This window comes from Ovis canadensis, chromosome 6 (assembly GCF_042477335.2).
Source record: "Ovis canadensis isolate MfBH-ARS-UI-01 breed Bighorn chromosome 6, ARS-UI_OviCan_v2, whole genome shotgun sequence".
NCBI classification, from domain to species: domain Eukaryota; kingdom Metazoa; phylum Chordata; class Mammalia; order Artiodactyla; family Bovidae; genus Ovis; species Ovis canadensis.
In genome coordinates, this window is record NC_091250.1 from 131,873,309 (window position 1) to 131,889,222 (window position 15,914).

General features: G+C 62.1%; 1 protein-coding gene across 4 annotated transcripts in view; it reads right to left on the reverse strand.

Annotated features, from left to right (window-relative positions):
- Positions 1-7,189: 7,189 nt before the first annotated feature.
- Positions 7,190-15,914, reverse strand: part of DOK7 (docking protein 7) — a 35,070-nt gene continuing 26,345 nt past the window's right edge. For 2 of the 4 annotated variants that reach the window (XM_069593279.1, XM_069593280.1), the window contains 5 exons: positions 14,626-15,305; positions 11,269-11,311; positions 8,305-8,433; positions 7,625-7,842; positions 7,208-7,537 (listed from right to left, as the gene is read on the reverse strand). In XM_069593279.1, the coding sequence (XP_069449380.1) occupies positions 7,706-7,842; positions 8,305-8,433; positions 11,269-11,311; positions 14,626-15,305 (989 nt within the window). In that variant the 3' untranslated portion in view covers positions 7,208-7,537; positions 7,625-7,705. Of the gene's footprint in view, positions 7,538-7,624; positions 7,843-8,304; positions 8,434-11,268; positions 11,312-13,853; positions 15,306-15,914 lie in introns of those variants that run through there. The other 2 variants (XM_069593278.1, XM_069593281.1) reach the window with 2 other exon arrangements.

A 15,914-nucleotide genomic window follows, 5' to 3' on the forward strand; every position in this document is an offset into this window, starting at 1 on the left:
GGCGGGGCCTTGGGGGGGTGATCAGGTCAGGAGGTGGGGTCCTTATGAAGGGCGTCAGTGCCTTTACAGGAGAGACCCCAGGGAGCACCCTGGTCTCCTCCAACGTGAGAACAGTGAGGAAGAGGAGGCTGGCCCCACCAGACCTCCCCCAGCTGACGCCTTCCAATCTCCAGAACCAGAAGTAAATGCTGTTTAAGCCCCGCCCCCGCCCCCCACGGGGTTTTTCTGTTCCAGTGGGCCTGCATCACGGTGACACTTCCCTCCTCCCGACACCCAGCTCTCGGACCCGGGCCCTGGGCAAGGGTGCTCGCGTGTGAGCCCACAGAAGGCTGCCAGGCCGGGCCCATCCCCATGCCCAGCTCCTTACTTGGCTCTCTCGGGCCTTTCTCTGGTGCCTTAAATAGCTTCCTGCCGATGGATACTTAGAACCAGATGTGGAACAACAGACTGGTTCCAAACTGGGAAAGGAGTATGACAAGACCCATTTATTAACTTACATGCCGAGTACATCATGCAAAATGCTGGGCTGGATGAAACACAAGCTGGAATCAAGATTGCCGGGAAAAATATCAATAACCTCAGATATGCAGATGGCACCACCCTTATGGCAGAAAGTGAAGAGGAGCTAAAGAGCCTCTTGATGAAAGTGAAAGAGGAGAGTGAAAAAGCTGGTTTAAAACTCAACATTCAAAAAACCAAGATCATGGCATCTGGTCCCATCATTTCATGGCAAATAGATGGGGAAACAGTGGCTGACTTTATTTTTCTGGGCTCCAAAAATCACTGGATGGTGATTGCAGCCATGAAGTTAAAAGACGCTTACTCCTTGAAAGGAAAGTTATGACCAACCTAGACAGCATATTGAAAAGCAGAGTTATCACTTTTCTGACAAAGGTCCATCTAGTCAAGGCTATGGTTTTTCCTCATGTGTGGATGTGAGAGTTGGACTGTGAAGAAAGCTGAGCGCTGAAGAATTGATGCTTTTGAACTGTGGTGTTGGAGAAGACTCTTGAGAGTCCCTTGGACTGCAAGGAGATCCAACCAGTCCATCCTAAAGGAAATCAGTCCTGAATATTCATTGGAAGGACTGATGCTGAACCTGAAACTCCAATACTTTGGCCACCTGATGCGAAGAGCTGACTCATTGGAAAAGACCCTGATGCTGGGTTAAGATTGAAGGTGGGAGGAGAAGGGGACAACAGAGGATGAGAGGGTTGAATGGCATCACCAACTTGGTGGACAAGAGTTTGAGGAAACTCAGGAGATAGTGAAGGACAGGGAAGCCTGGCGTGCTGAAGTCCATGGGGTCACAAAGAGCCAGACACAACTGAGCGACTGAACAGCAATAATGGTAGAAAGTGAAGTTGCTCAGTCGTGTCCGACTCTGCGACCCTGTGGGCTGTAGCCCACCAGGCTCCTCCGTCCATGGGATTCTCCAAACAAGAATACTGGAGTGGGTTGCCGTGCCCTTCTCCAGGGGATCTTCCTGACATTGGAGGCAGACGCTTTAACCTCTGAGCCACCAGGAAGCCTGGTGTAAAACAGACACACAGATCAGTGGAACAGAACAGAGGTCAGAAACAGACCCCACTTAGGTGGTCGGTCAATTTGTGACAAAGGAGCCAAGGATGCACAGTGGGGCAAGGATCACCCCTTCGACAAATGGCGCTGGGAAAGCTGGGCCACGATCCTACACCAGGGCCACAGGTGGTGAGAGACGTGGGTTTGATCCCTGAGTCGGGAAGATTCCCCGGGGGAGAGCATGGCAAGCCACTCCAGTGTTCTTGCCTGGAGACAAGAGGAGTCCGGTGGGCACAGGCCACGGGGTCACAGAGTTGGATGCAAATGAAGCGAGTCAGCACACGTCTTACAGCAGGTACAAAAATCAACTCAAAATGCATTAAAGAATGCCAGACTAGAAACCATAAAACTCCTAAAAGAAAACCCAGCCAGTAAGCTCCCTGACGTCGGTCTTGGTGATAATTTTTTGGACCTGACGCCAAAAGCAACAGTAAATAAGTGGGACTACACCAAACCAAAACGCTGCTGCACAGCAAGGGGGCCACTAACAGTGAAAAGACAGCCTGTGGATGGGAGGAGAGAGCGGCGAGCCACGCACCTGAGAAGGGGTTAATGTCCGAAATGTGTGAACTCGTATTACTCAGCAGTAAAACAAAGCAACAACAAGATGCTCAACATCACTAACCATTCAGTTCAGTTCAGTCGCTCAGTCGTGTCCGACTCTGCGACCCCATGGACTGCAGCACGCCAGGCCTCCCTGTCCATCACCAACTCCCGGAGTTCACCCAGACTCACCTCCATCGAGTCGGTGATGCCATCCAGCCATCTCATCCTCTGTCGTCCCCTTCTCCTCCTGCCCCCAATCCCTCCCAGCATCAGAGTCTTTTCCAATGAGTCAACTCTTCGCATCAGGTGGCCAAAGTATTGGAGCTTCAGCTTTAGCATCAGTCCTTCCAAAGAACACCCAGGACTGATCTCCTTTAGAATGGACTGATTGGATCTCCTTGCAGTCCAAGGGACTCTCAAGAGTCTCCTCCAACACCACAGTTCAAAAGCATCAGTTCTTCGGCGCTCAGCCTTCTTCACAGTCCAACTCTCACATCCATACATGACCACTGGAAAAACCATAACCTTGACTAGATGGACCTTTGTTGGCAAAGTAATGTCTCTGCTTTTCAACATGCTATCTAGGTTGGTCATAACTTTCCTTCCAAGGAGTAAGCGTCTTTTAATTTCATGGCTGCAATCACCATCCAGTGATTTTTGGAGCCCAGAAAAATTAAGTCAGCCACTGTTTCCCCATCTATTTCCCATGAAATGATGGGACCAGATGCCATGATCTTCGTTTTCTGAATGTTGAGTTTTAAGCCAACTTTTTCACTCTCTTACTCTTATAAAGAGGCTCTTTAGTTCCTTTTCACTTTCTGCCATAAGGTGGTGTCATCTGCATATCTGAGGTTATTGATTTTTTCTCCCAGCAATCTTGATTCCAGCTTGTGCTTCTTCCAGCCCAGCGTTTCTCATGATGTACTCTGCATATAAGTTAAATAAGCAGGGTGACAATATACAGCCTTGACATACTCCTTTTCCTGTTTGGAGCCAGCCTGTTGTCTCATGTCCAGTTCTAACTGTTGCTTCCTGACCTGCATACAGATTTCTCAAGAGGCAGGTCAGGTGGTCTGGTATTCCCATCTCTTTCAGAATTTTCCACAGTTTCTTGTGATCCACACAGTCAAAGGCTTTGGCATAGTCACTAAAGCAGAAATAGATGTTTTTCTGGAACTCTTGCTTTTTTGATGATCCAATGGATGTTGGCAATTTGATCTCTGGTTCCTCTGCCTTTTCTAAAACCAGCTTGAACATCTGGAAGTTCACGGTTCACATATTGCTGAAGCCTGGCTTGGAGAATTTTGAGCATTACTTTGCTAGTGTGTGAGATGAGTGCAATTGTGTGGTAGTTTGAGCATTCTTTGGGATTGGAATGAAAGCTGACCTTTTCTAGTCCTGTGGCCACTGCTGAGTTTTCCAAATTTGCTGGCATATTGAGTGCAGCACTCTCACAGCATCATCTTTCAAGATCTGAAATAGCTCCACTGGAATTCCATCACTGCCACTAGCTTTGTTCGTAGTGATGCTTTCTAAGGCCCACTTGACTTCACATTCCAGGATGTCTGGCTCTAGGTGAGTGGTCACACCATCGTGATTATCTTGGTCGTGAAGATCTTTTTTGTACAGTTCTGTGTATTCTTGCCACCTCTTCTTAATATCTTCTGCTTCTATTAGGTCCATAGCATTTCTGTCCTCTATCAAGCCCATCTTTGCATGAAACGTTCCCTTGGTATCTCTAATTTTCTTGAAGAGATCTCTAGTCTTTCTCATACTGTTGTTTTCCTCTATTTCTTTGCATTGATCGCTGAAGAAGGCTTTCTTCTCTCTTCTTGCTATTCTCTGGAACTCTGCATTCAGATGCTTATATCTTTCCTTTTCTCCTTTGCTTTTCGCCTCTCTTCTTTTCACAGCTATTTGCAAGGCCTCCCCAGACAGCCATTTTGCTTTTTTGCATTTCTTTTCCGTGGGGATGGTCTTGATTCCTGTCTCCTGTACAATGTCACGAACCTCCGTCCATAATTCATCAGGCACTCTGTCTATCAGATCTAGTTCCTTAAATCTATTTCTCACTTCCACTGTATAGTCATAAGGGATTTGATTTAGGTCATACCTGAATGGTCTAGTGGTTTTCCCTACTTTCTTCAATTTAAGGCTAACCATTGCTGCTGCTGCTAAGTCGCTTCAGTCGTGTCCGACTCTGTGCGACCCCAGAGATGGCAGCCCACCAGGCTCCCCCATCCCTGGGATTCTCCAAGCAAGAACACTGGAGTGGGTTGCCATTTCCCTCTCCAGTGCATGAAAGTGAAAAGTGAAAGTGAAGTCGCTCAGTCATGTCTGACTCCTAGCGACTCCATGGACTGCAGCCCACCAGGCTCCTCCATCCATGGGATTTGCCAGGCAAGAGTACTGGAGTGGGGTGCCATTGCCTTCTCTGAAGGCAATGAGACAAGACCATGAGACGTCACCTGGCGCATATCACAAGCACTATTACTAAAAAAACGACAGGGTTTCCCTGCCAGCTCAGGGGCAAAGAATCGGCCTGCCAGCACAGGAGACGGGTTCCATCCCTGGTCTGGGAAGATCCCATGTGCCACGCAGCAACTAAGCCCGGCAGCCACAACGCCTGAGCCCCGCAACTACAGAAACCTGCGCTCCCAGGAGACGAGCTAAGCAACAGGGAAGCCACTGCCATGAGAAGTCCAGGCACCAGAAGCAGAGGGCAGCCCCTCCAGGGAGAAGTCCCTGCAGCAGAGAAGACCCGCGCAGCCAAAAATTTAAAAATAAAATCGTATAAAAGACAACAGATACCAAAGGCCAGCAAGGGTGTGGAGAAAGACCACCCTTGTGCACTGCTGTAAATGGGTGCAGCCTCCTAAGTGAAAGTCGCTCAGTCATGTCCGACTCTTGCAACTATGCAGTCCAGGGGATTCTCCAGGCCAGAACACTGGAGCGGGTAGCCATTCCCTTCTGCAGGGGATCTGCCCAACCCAGGTCTCGTGCATTGCAGGCGGATTCTTCACCAGAGCCGCCAGGGAAGCTTAGTCCTAAGTGGAATATTACTCGGCCATTAAGAAATGAAACCCTGCCATCTGTGACAACTTGGACTACCTAAGAGGGCATTAGGACAGAGAGAAAGCCATATGGTCTCATATATATGTTCAATCTTAAAAAAAAAAAAATTGAACGTGTGGAACAGATGAACCTGGTTGCCAGAGGTGGAGGACGGGAAGTGGACGATGCCACAGAGGGAGTCAAGGACAGGCTCCCGGTTACAAACGAGGCCGCGGGGGCGATGCCCAGCACGGGGACTCTAGGCAGCGACGAGGCTGTGGGGGCAGCACCCAGCACGGGGGCAGCGACGAGGCTGTGGGGGCGGCACCCAGCACGGGGACTCTAGGCAGTGGCGCTGTGCTGTGTATGACAGCGGGTGGAGAGTCTGTCTTCAGAGTTCTCATCAAGAGAAAAAATAATCCTGCAACTCTGTAAGGTGACAGATGTTAACTAGACTTATTGTGGTGGTCACTTGACAATATATACAAATATAGAATCATAATGCTGTATACCTAAAACTAATATAATTTGTCAATTATACCTCAATAAAAAATAAATAAGCCTTCCGGTCTGACACTGATAATCCAGAATTAGTGTGCTAAACCCTACCCGGCACGGGAGGCCCCCAGACTGCAGGGCACCCTTCTGCCGGGTTCTGTGTCCAGCGCCCTGCAGGGTCTACCTGAGGGCCAGGGGCGCGAGAGGACAGGAGTGGGGCGGGCAGTAACGGGGGCGTCACCGGGGGCCCAAGCCCGTGCTCCTCTCTCAGCAAAGTCGAGGCGCCTTTCTCAGGCCTCATTCGGGTCCAGGGTTCCCGAGACCTTTCACAACCACACAGTGGCCCACGTGTCTCAACCCTGGTGGCTGCTACGGTTTTGCCAAGGGGACCCCAATGGACTTGGCCACCACCAGCCACCCTTCACGGCTCTGCAGGAAGCGCAGGCGTTTGTCCGGTCCCCTCTTGGTTCCGTGTGGCTTAGCCCCCACGTCCCAGAGCCTCGCTGGCCAGAGGGCAGCCGTCTCGTGTCAGCACAAACCCCTGCCCCTGGTATTCTGATTCCTGGCTCTTCAACTGCCCCTTCGAGGTGCCCTTGGCCAGGCCTGGAAGACCCCCACAGGGAACTGCTCAGCTTCCCTTGGCCACGTGCCTCCAGGCAGGCGCCGCCCAGGAGACCCCCGCCACCCACGGGCAGAGGGCCAAGGGGGTGCAGGAGCCCTTCCTGGGTGCCCCCACATCCTGGGTCAGCCTCACGAAGACACAGCGGGCTCCTCTTATGCCAACAACAGGAGAACCCAGACGCCAGCCACCCGAGGTCACGGGTAACACCTGGGACCCCGACCGCCTGTCCCCGCGCTGCAGCTTGCGGCCTGCCCAGACCCCAGACCCTCAGCTGAGGGACCCCAACTCAGCAGGAGCTCTGGACCGGGCTGCTCTGGCCACACTTTGCCCCCACATGCAAAGGCAGAAGCTGGCTTCCCTTGGCGTCCCGTCCATGGTCTGTGAGACTCTGGGCTGCGAGTGGAGCGGCCCTGGGGTCTTCGTCTGCTGGCTCAGGCTTGGTGGGGGAGGGGAGCTACATCAACCCTGGCCACATCAACCCGAGGGACCCTCCCCCAAGAGGCAGAGGACATGTGGGGTGTCCCACAGGCTTCCCACGGTCAGACTAACCGAGGCTTGCTGGGTCCTGGGTGGGTTCACAGCAGGAAGCAGTAGGCATGGGTCTGCGGGGGGCGGGGTGGAGCCCCCACCAGGCAAAAGAGCCCCATCACGTCTCTGAGACCAGGGTGGGCGGGTCCAGCCCAGCAAGGAGGACAAAAGGCCCACCACCAACTCCAGGAACTTTCCGGCACCCAGACCACCCCCACCGGCCAGGGGAGCCAGGACCACCCCTCCTGCCCACTGAGTCATGGACACGCCAGTCAACCCCCAAGGCCACCGGAAACCCCGCCCACCGGCCAGGGTTCCGTCCTGTGCCCCCAGAGGGACACAGCAGGAGCCCCAGCGCTCAGGGAATAACCTGCCGTGTTGACAAGGAAACATAAGTGATTTTAAAGATCTAAACCGTTTACAGGACTAACTCAGTAGGTCCCAGGAGGCCGACAGTCCGCTGCAGGGCCCAAGGGCCACGCCCTCTGGGTGCAAGGCAGTGCTGACAGGGACGGGACGGTGGCGCCCTGCAGATGGACGCCCCCCACCCCGTCGTGGTTGGAGACGAGGGTCCTCATCACTGGGCCGCCGCCTCCAGGGAAGGTGGCGGGCAGGTCACATCCCAGGGCCGGAAACTGCTGGCCAGACGCTGCCTCGGGTCCACCAGAGCCGCTGCGGACACCTGTCCAGGCGGCACCGCCCGCCGGCCTGGGGGCCAGAGCAGGCGTCAGAGGGGCAACCTGAGCCGTCCGTCCACCCGCCGCCCCCGCCCCGGGCCCGGGGAAACGCGCCCACCCTCGGTTCCGAGCCCGACCGCCGCGATGGCGCGGGGCCGCTCCCTCCGCCGTCCAGGCGCGTCGCTGTGGTCCGGCCGCCTCACCGCGGGGCCGCCTTTGGCCTCTGCTCGGGCGCGGGCAGCCGCTCCTCCCGGGCCTGCGCGTGCTGGGCCCCCGCCCTGTGCGCCGCCTCGGTGGCCGCGACGTCAATCAGCGCGTAGCGGGAGGCTCCGGCCCCTGTAAGTACGCGCGGTGAGCAGACCCCAGACCTCCTAGACCCCAGGTCCCAGACCCTGGACGCCTGGCCCCCCAGCCTCCAGAACCCCAGACCCTCAGAACCCCCGGACCCCCAGACCTCCGGTACCCCAGAACCTCCGGACCCCTGGACCCTCAGGCCTTCCGAACCCCGGACCCCCAGACCCCTGGACCCCCCAGAACCCCCGGACCCCCGGGCCTCCGGAACCCCGGACCCCCAGACCTCCGGTACCCCAGAACCTCCGGACCCCTGGACCCTCAGGCTTTCTGAACCCCAGACCCCCAGACCCCCGGTACCCCAGAACCTCCGGACTCCTGGACCCCTGGCCCCCCAGACCCCCAAAGCCCTGGATCACCGGCCCCCCAGAGCCCCTGGCCCCGCAGATCCCCTGCCCCCCAGACCCCCTGGATCCCCGGGCGTCAGCTCCTCGCCTGCACACCTACCTCGCACGCCCGCACCCGCCTCCGGCAGCTGCAGGCCCAGATAGTGCAGTTGCTTGGCAGGGCAGGGGCTGGTGGGCACGTTCACGTAGGTGGGCGCCTCCCCACGCTGCCTCCCAGGACCCGGCGCTCCTGCAGGGACAGCAGCCATCAGTCCTCAGGCGGTGACCCCCTAGACGGTCCAGAAAAGAGCTCCCCACCGCTGCCCACCCCTCTGGCGCCTCACCTCCGCCTCTCCAGGGCTTCTCCGACTCCCTGCATCTTCCCAACCACCTTTGCCCACCCCACCCAAGTGCCTACCTTCCCTGGCCACCCAACCGACCAGCGTCTCTCCCCGCCACTTCCTCCCCGGCTCCCCAGTGCCCAGTCCCCTCCCAGGCCGCCGCCTTGCCCTGCTGTCAACCCCCAGCCCTCCTCCTCTCAGCTGTCCTCCTGGGTCGCCCCACCTGTGTCAGGGACCCTCTCTGGGCCAGTGAGTCCTTCCCTGAGCACAGGCCCACCCACACTTTCAGTCACAGCGACACCTCCTCCAGGACGGCCCCCGGGCACTTCAAGTCCCTTCCCCCATCACAGAAACTGCTCCCAGCTGGCCCTCATTGGGGTTCGGGTCGTGGCTGTCTGCGGCGTCCACCAGGGACATGGCCAGGTCAAGGGGTGGCCCTGCTCTGCCCTGCTCTGCGGGGCAGCTGGCTGAGCGCCTTCGGCAGGCAGAGGATGGGAGTGAGTCCAAGCCCCAGACATCTCAGCTCTGAGGCAGGGCTCAGAGCTCAGGGCTCTGTAAATTCACTGTGTCTGTAGCACAGAGCCCATCACCCCATTACCCCTGAGAAGGAGACCTCCTCCCTGAGGCCCAGCGGGCAGAGGAAGAGCCTTGGTGGGTGGCACTGGGCAGGGCCCTCAGCAACACCCCGCCCAGGGTGGCAGGGAAGAGCCTGGCCTCACCAAGCTCACACTGGCTCCAAGCTCCCATCCAATACACCCAAACAGCAAGGCAGGACCCCACTCTGGCCACGCTTGTGTGGGCACTGACCCACAGAGGGGTAGGCGCAGACCCTCGCCCGTGTAACCCGAGATAACAAGCAGAGGCGCCTCGGGGAAGCTCTTAGACCAAGGAGCCCAGGGGAAATCTGGGCAGGCTGCCTGGAGAAGGGGGCATGTGCCAAGGGATGACGTTGCAGGGGGCGGTGGGGGCAAAGGCCTGGCTAGAGCGAGGAGAGCCCTTGGGGGCTGAGACGGGGGTCTCAGGGGAGTCTGGGAAGGAGGCCCAGCTCCTGAAAGCCGAGCGGAGGACTGGGGCTTGACCTGAGGCCTGGGGGATGCGCTCCCTGTGACTCAGCAGCTGGCCTTAGGGCTGGGTCCACAGTGGGAGCGGGAGTGGGAAGGGAGGCTGGGCTGCCTCTCCCCAGCCGCCTGCATGGGGTGGGGGTGCCCCCCGGAGGCCGCCCCCCGCCCTGGCTCTGCCAGACTGACCTTGGCCTCCTGTCTCCCTCCCTGAGCCTTCCCTCCGAGCGTCTCGCCAGCATCTCCGAGGCTGCTCCATGTCCTCTCTGGGCCAAGCAGAGATGGAGCGGGGCTTCCCTGGCCTCTCCCTGGGCGCGCGGCAGGCCCGGCCAGACCACCCTTGGCGTCTCCTCCCCGGCCTGGGTCCGATTCTCCTCTGCTGCCCCCCAGACCCAGAGCCCCGGCTCCCCCAGCCCCCTGCCCAGAGGAGAGCTTCCTTGTCCCCCAGCAGATCCTGATGCCGCTCCCGGGAGCACATGCTGTGCTGGGGGTAAGGGGCGGGGGGCGGCATGCAGAACCCTGCCCGTGTCACTGGAGGATGGTCCCGAGAGCCCCACCCGACCAGGGGACCCCCGCCCCGCCCCGCATGGGGCTCCCCCATGGCCGCTGTCTGACCCTGCATGTCCATGACCTTGACCCTCCCCTCCTGCCCCCTCCACTGCGGGCAGGCCTGCGCCCTGCTTGGCCCACCGGGGCCAACCCCAAATAGGGGGCACGCCCCCCTGAAGAGGAGAGGGAAAGACCTAAGCTTGTAAGGACCCCCAGACTGGAGGTGGCCTCTGTGCACCGAGAAGGCCAAGCGCAGAGTGGACCCCCCACTGCCATGCCAGGCCAACCGCCCCCACCCACACCCCTCCCACCTGCCCAGGCCTTCCCAGCCCAGAGCCAGCTCTGCCCAGCTCTCCCTATGTCCTGGGGCGTCCCCCTAACTCCCTGCCTGGGCCCCCTCCCACCATGCTCCCCTGGGCCATCATCACCTCCATTCTCTATCCCCCAGGGGACAGGCTCCCTCCTTAAGGTTGGGGCTCCAGGCCAGCCCTGGACCTGCCCACCTGCCCACACACCCTCCGTAGCAGGCTGGACACACTCGGCCACCTTGACCCCAACCGCTGCCTGGCGCCCCCCGACTCCAGCAGGGCCCAACCAGCCATGGGCTGCTGTCAGGCTGTCCACCGCCCACCTCCACTGTCCGCCGTCCCCTCTCCTGCCGTCCCCTCTCCCGCTGTCCCCTCTCCCGCCGTCCCCTCTCGCACCGTCCCCCTCACTGTCCGCCGTCCCCTCTCCTGCTGTCCCCTCTCCCGCTGTCCCCCTCACTGTCTGCCGTCCCCTCTCCCGCTGTCCCCTCTCCCGCCGTCCCCTCTCGCACTGTCCCCCTCACTGTCCGCCGTCCCCTCTCCTGCCGTCCCCTCTCCCACTGTCCCCCTCTCCCGCCGTCCCCCTCACTGTCCGCCATCCCCTCTCCAGCCGTCCCCTCTCCCACTGTCCCCCTCTCCTGCCATCCCCTCTCCCGCTGTCCCCCTCACTGTCTGCTGTCCCCTCTCCCGCCGTCCCCTCTCCCGCCGTCCCCTCTCCCGCTATCCCCCATTGTCCCATCTGGCAGACACTCTGGCTGGGCCATGACCACGGTCACTGACCACATGCCCCTTCCCCAGCCTGGTGGGCACCGGTGCCCAGGCTGACGCCTACCTGCGTGCATCACCAGGAGCCCCGGGGGCGCGGCAGCAGCTGCCTAGACCAAGGAGACACATGTCAGTGGTCCGCCCAGCCCCGCCCGGGCAGAGGCCGGGCTCCTTGGGTCTGCCCCCTCTCAGGGCCCCGCCCACGCGGACAGGCACACAGCCCACGTGGGGCGAGGCGGTGGCACCTCGGGGCCCAGACGTGCCACACGTTCCCAGCAGGTTTGCAGCCGGCTGAGGTGCTCAAGGGCACCCCAGCCACCCCTGGGCACTGCCCACCTGCTCTAAGCAGGGCACCCTGGGTGAGCCACTCCTGGGGGCCCCGTGAGATAAGTCAAGGCCCCCAGACTGCAGGGTAGCCCCTCTGGGGCATCTGATTGGAGGTGCAGATGGGCCTGGAGGAGGAAGGCGGTGTGGAGAGCTCAGAGCTGGGGGCTGAGCGGGCAGGGGGAGGGCGCCCCGCCATGGGCACGGTCAGCACTGCCCGGGGCTCCGCTTCGCACACCCAGGAGGAGACGGGCTCCAGCACGGCTGGACCCAGCACCCCGGCGCCGCTGAGGGTGCAGCCTAGCCGTGGGGCCTCCTGGGGGCGTGAGCCGGAACGGGTGCAGAAGCTGACCCGCTACTCAGGGGGGCACAGGTGCTGCCCACACTCAGGACACAGCACCCCAGCCCCGGCCTCAGGCCGGCTCCTGTTGGGAGCCCCGACCCGTCACCTGTGAAGAGGCCCCCAGGCAGGCTCCGGGACTCAAGTAGGGTGTGTGTGACCCCCGAGACCTGGGACGAGAGCTGGCTGCCCTCGGGGGCCCCCGTCACCGGGAGTCCCACCCACAGCAGTGCCCACTCCAGGGGCCTGTCCTGCAGGCATGGCCTGCAGCCCCAACGATGCAGCCAGGGGCTGGGGGGGAGCGGACGCAGCCCCTCCCATCCGTCCTCCCTGGGGGCCGGGAACAAGTGAGGGCAGGCGGGCACATGTGGCCCGTGGGGTGCGGAGGGCTCTCTGGTGGCCCCGGGGGCAGGGGTGGGGAGCACGAGGCCCAGGGACCCAGGCCCATCCTACGGCCTTACGCTAGACCCCCTCTGGGAAGGGGGGAGGCCTCGTGGTGGGGAGGCGCTGTCCTAGGGCCCACCCAGCCCCACCAGGTGAGACGCCCCCCGCCATCACCGGTCCCCTGGGCCACGCTGGGCTCAGGAGAGACTGAGATGCAGCCGCCATGGGGGCCGGGCCTCCTCCAGAGCCTCCCCAAAGGGCCTCTGCAGTCAGGGGCCACTGCCACAAAGGGCCCTGCCTCCCCCAGCCCAGGGCCCCCACTGGAAGGCCTGGGCCGCCCACTCCACCCCGGCCCGGGTCCCCCCGCCTAGCGCTGCCCACAGTCCACCCCTCCCGCCTCGCCCCCAGACAGCCCTTCCCCGAAGTTCCAGCCATCAGCCTCAGACGAGGAGCCCAGAGCTCACAGCCAGGACGCCCTCACTGGGTGGGGGTGAGGGGTGCCGGCAGAAGGGAGGCCCAGCTTCCAGCCCTCCCGGCTTCACCTGGGGGCAGTTCCCTGAGCCGCCAGGGCCGCCGCCAGGGCCTCCGCTGGCTCTGCTGTAGGGGCGGCCCCTCGGGACCGAGGCTGGAAACCCCCCGACCGCAGCTCTGGCCACTCCCAGCCCCTCGCTCTTTGGCAGCAAGGCCAGCAGGCCCTCTGGGGGGAAACGGCAGCAGCGTGCGTGGTGACGACTCCTGCGGAAAAGCTTCCACTAGACGCGTCGTCTCGCCAGTCCCTGGCCCCCCGGGCCGGCAGCACTGCTGTCCCATGTATGGGGCGGGGGGCTCCGATGGGAGAGATCCCCCCAGCCTGCCTTTCACACTGCAGCCCTGCAGGGGCCGGGTCAGAGGCTGCTCTCAGCGCCCCCAGGAAACCTGAGACCCGGGTCCCCACCAGGCAGTGAACAAAGGTGAGACGTGGCCCCCCAGGACATGCAGGGAGCCTGTGATGGGGGCATCCCGGCAGCTCTGCCGCCCACACAGGGGAGACTGGGGACGGGGGTGCTTCAGGCTCAGAGCCAGGACTCTCGCTGACCCAGAAGGTGGCGCGGGGTCCACCCACTCTGGACACAGGGAACCACCTGCCTGAGCCCAAGCGGACCACTGAGCACTGCGCTGTGGTCTCCAGTGAACGCGTGCAGACACGGGCACACACGCGCACACCTGGCACACGAGCATCACACACATCATACCGGACATGCAACACGTGTGCACAAGACACGCACGTGCCACATGCTAGTGCATGCACCTGTGTACACATGCGAGCACCACACGCGCGCACCACACGCGCACACGCCTCACACACAGCGCACACGCATGCACACGCCACACGTGGACGCACACCACACACGCATGCGTGGGCCCCGGGGGCTGTCCGAGGCCACTCTCCCGGCTCATGCTTCCGGCGTGTTCAGGCTTAAGGCCAACCAGACAGGCAGGGCCTTGTGCAGCTGTGACCCATGGGCCAAAGGAGGCCCCCGGATTTCAGAGACAGCGGGAGGCCCCAAGCGGCGGGGCCGGGGCAGGAGGCGGAGAGAGCCGGCCACACGGAAAAGGACAAGACGGTAAGAAAAAACAATTTTATTTCCAGTCTAAGAAGATCTTACAAACGGTGTCAGGTTTTAAAAATGTGGAAAGAGCAACAAAAGGCCTTCAGCCGACAGTGAAGGTACAAAGCGGAACATTTACAGGTGAGCTGAGCGCAGGACGCCCGCCGGCCGCAGCCCAGATGGGCGGCCACGGGCCTCGCCTTCCACGGGGGCGTCCGGAACCAACCGCGGTGCCAAGGGACACAGCAGGCCACGCAGCCAAAGTCCATGCAGGTGAGCAGGCCACCCCCGAGGGCGCACGCGGTGCCTGGGGCCCCAGAACAGGAATGGACGTCCCCACCCTGCACCTTGTGGTCCTGACCACCAACCTTTTCAGCTCGACCAGGATTGGGAGCCGGTCGGGGGGTGGTCCTGGGGCTCCTGACACGTAAGCCTGACCCTGCCCTGCTCCCCGCCCACAAGAGGCTGCTGTGAGTGAGCCACGGAAGTGCCAGGGTCCCGAGAGCAGACCCCCGCCAGCCAGCAGGCCCCCTGAGCCTCGGGGTCCTGTTCAAAGGATGGGCCACCTGTGGGCACAACTTCGGCAGGAGGCACAGGGGCCAGGCAGGTGGAGGCCCCTGGGACGCATGTAGAGGGGCCGCGGGGAGGTCCTCAGGTTCTGCCTCCCTGAACCTGCCCAGGACGCAGCCCTCCCTGCAGGCTGGGCCCCTACCCACACCCCGGGGCCCGGCCCACCAAGCTCAGCGCCCACCCCAGGCCACCGCCACCCTCAGGGAGGGGGCTTTACCTTTAGTCCTCCGCAGACAGGACACGCGGAAAAGAGCGCGGGAGGGGGCCCGGCATGGGGGGCACCCGCTTCCCAGGACTCGCCGGCCCCTGCCGCCGCCTCTGGCGCCGGTCCCCGCCGTCTCTCACCAGGCCAGCCAGGGGTACACCCCGAGTCCCGGGCGGTGGCCCCGTCCGGGCTGCCCGGCCTGACGGGGGGCTGGTCCCGGGGCGCCTGGCGCAGGCTGCGGGGCGTGTCGTAGTGCGGCCGCGGGGCGGTGGGCACCTGGTACTCCGCCGCCCCGGGCGGGCAGGCGCACAGGCTGGGCTCCGGGGCCCCGGCCGCCGGCAGGCTGAGCAGGGAGCCAAGCTCGTCGCCAGCCCGCCACACGTCCAGGCTGCTGCCTGCGCACGACGAGAAGCTGCCCGAGTAGGAGGAGTGGCTGCCTGTGGCGATGCCGCTGTCCGAGGAGCTCTGGCGGCCGACCTCCTGCAGCTGCCGTGGGCGCAGCGGCTTCGGGGTGGGCCTGGCGGCGCCCGGCGCGGCTTCCCCAGGGGCCTGGGCGGCAGCCAGCCCGGGGCCCTCCTGCGACGTGCTGGCCGAGGACGAGGACGGCTCTGGCCACGGCGTGAGCCGGCTGCTGGCGCTGACATCCGAGTGGCTGGCCTCTGACGACGAGCTGGATACGCTGCGGTCGTCTCCTGGGTGGGAGAGCCCGGGGCTGAGGCTGCAGAGGGGCTCGGCCACTCAGGTGGGCGGGGGGCGGGGGAACCTGGGTGGGGGGCTGACGCCTGGCCCCCGAGGCCCCCCGCCCTGCGCCTCACACAGCCCCTCCCCAGGCCCCGCCCCCAGGGTCCGCCCCCCAGGACGGCCCCCTCCCCACCACAACGCCCTCTGGACTGTCGCCCTGGGAACCAGACGTGAGCCCCTTCTCCAAGGAGATGGCAGCCCCGGACACACCTGAGACCCCCTGCTAAGGGGCCTGGACCGGCCGCCGTCCCCAGCGTACACCCGTAGGGCTGTCGACCACCCCAGAGGACGGAGGGCCTGCAGGGCTCCTCTGCTCTGGCGCAGGAGCCCCCAGTGCCGCCCCCGCAGCGAGCTGCAAGGACCCCCAAGGGCCCTCAGCCCCTTCTGTCCCTGTCCCCGTGAACCACAGCAGGGGGGCTGGCACCTCGGGCCCCTGCTCTGGGCAGATGGTGCAGCCACGCTCCACCCGGCCATCTCGCGGCAGGGTGGGGGCGGGAAAGAATTCAAGCCCAGCCCGCCAGCCGACTCCGCGGCAGCACCACGCCCTGGTCGGCATCCAG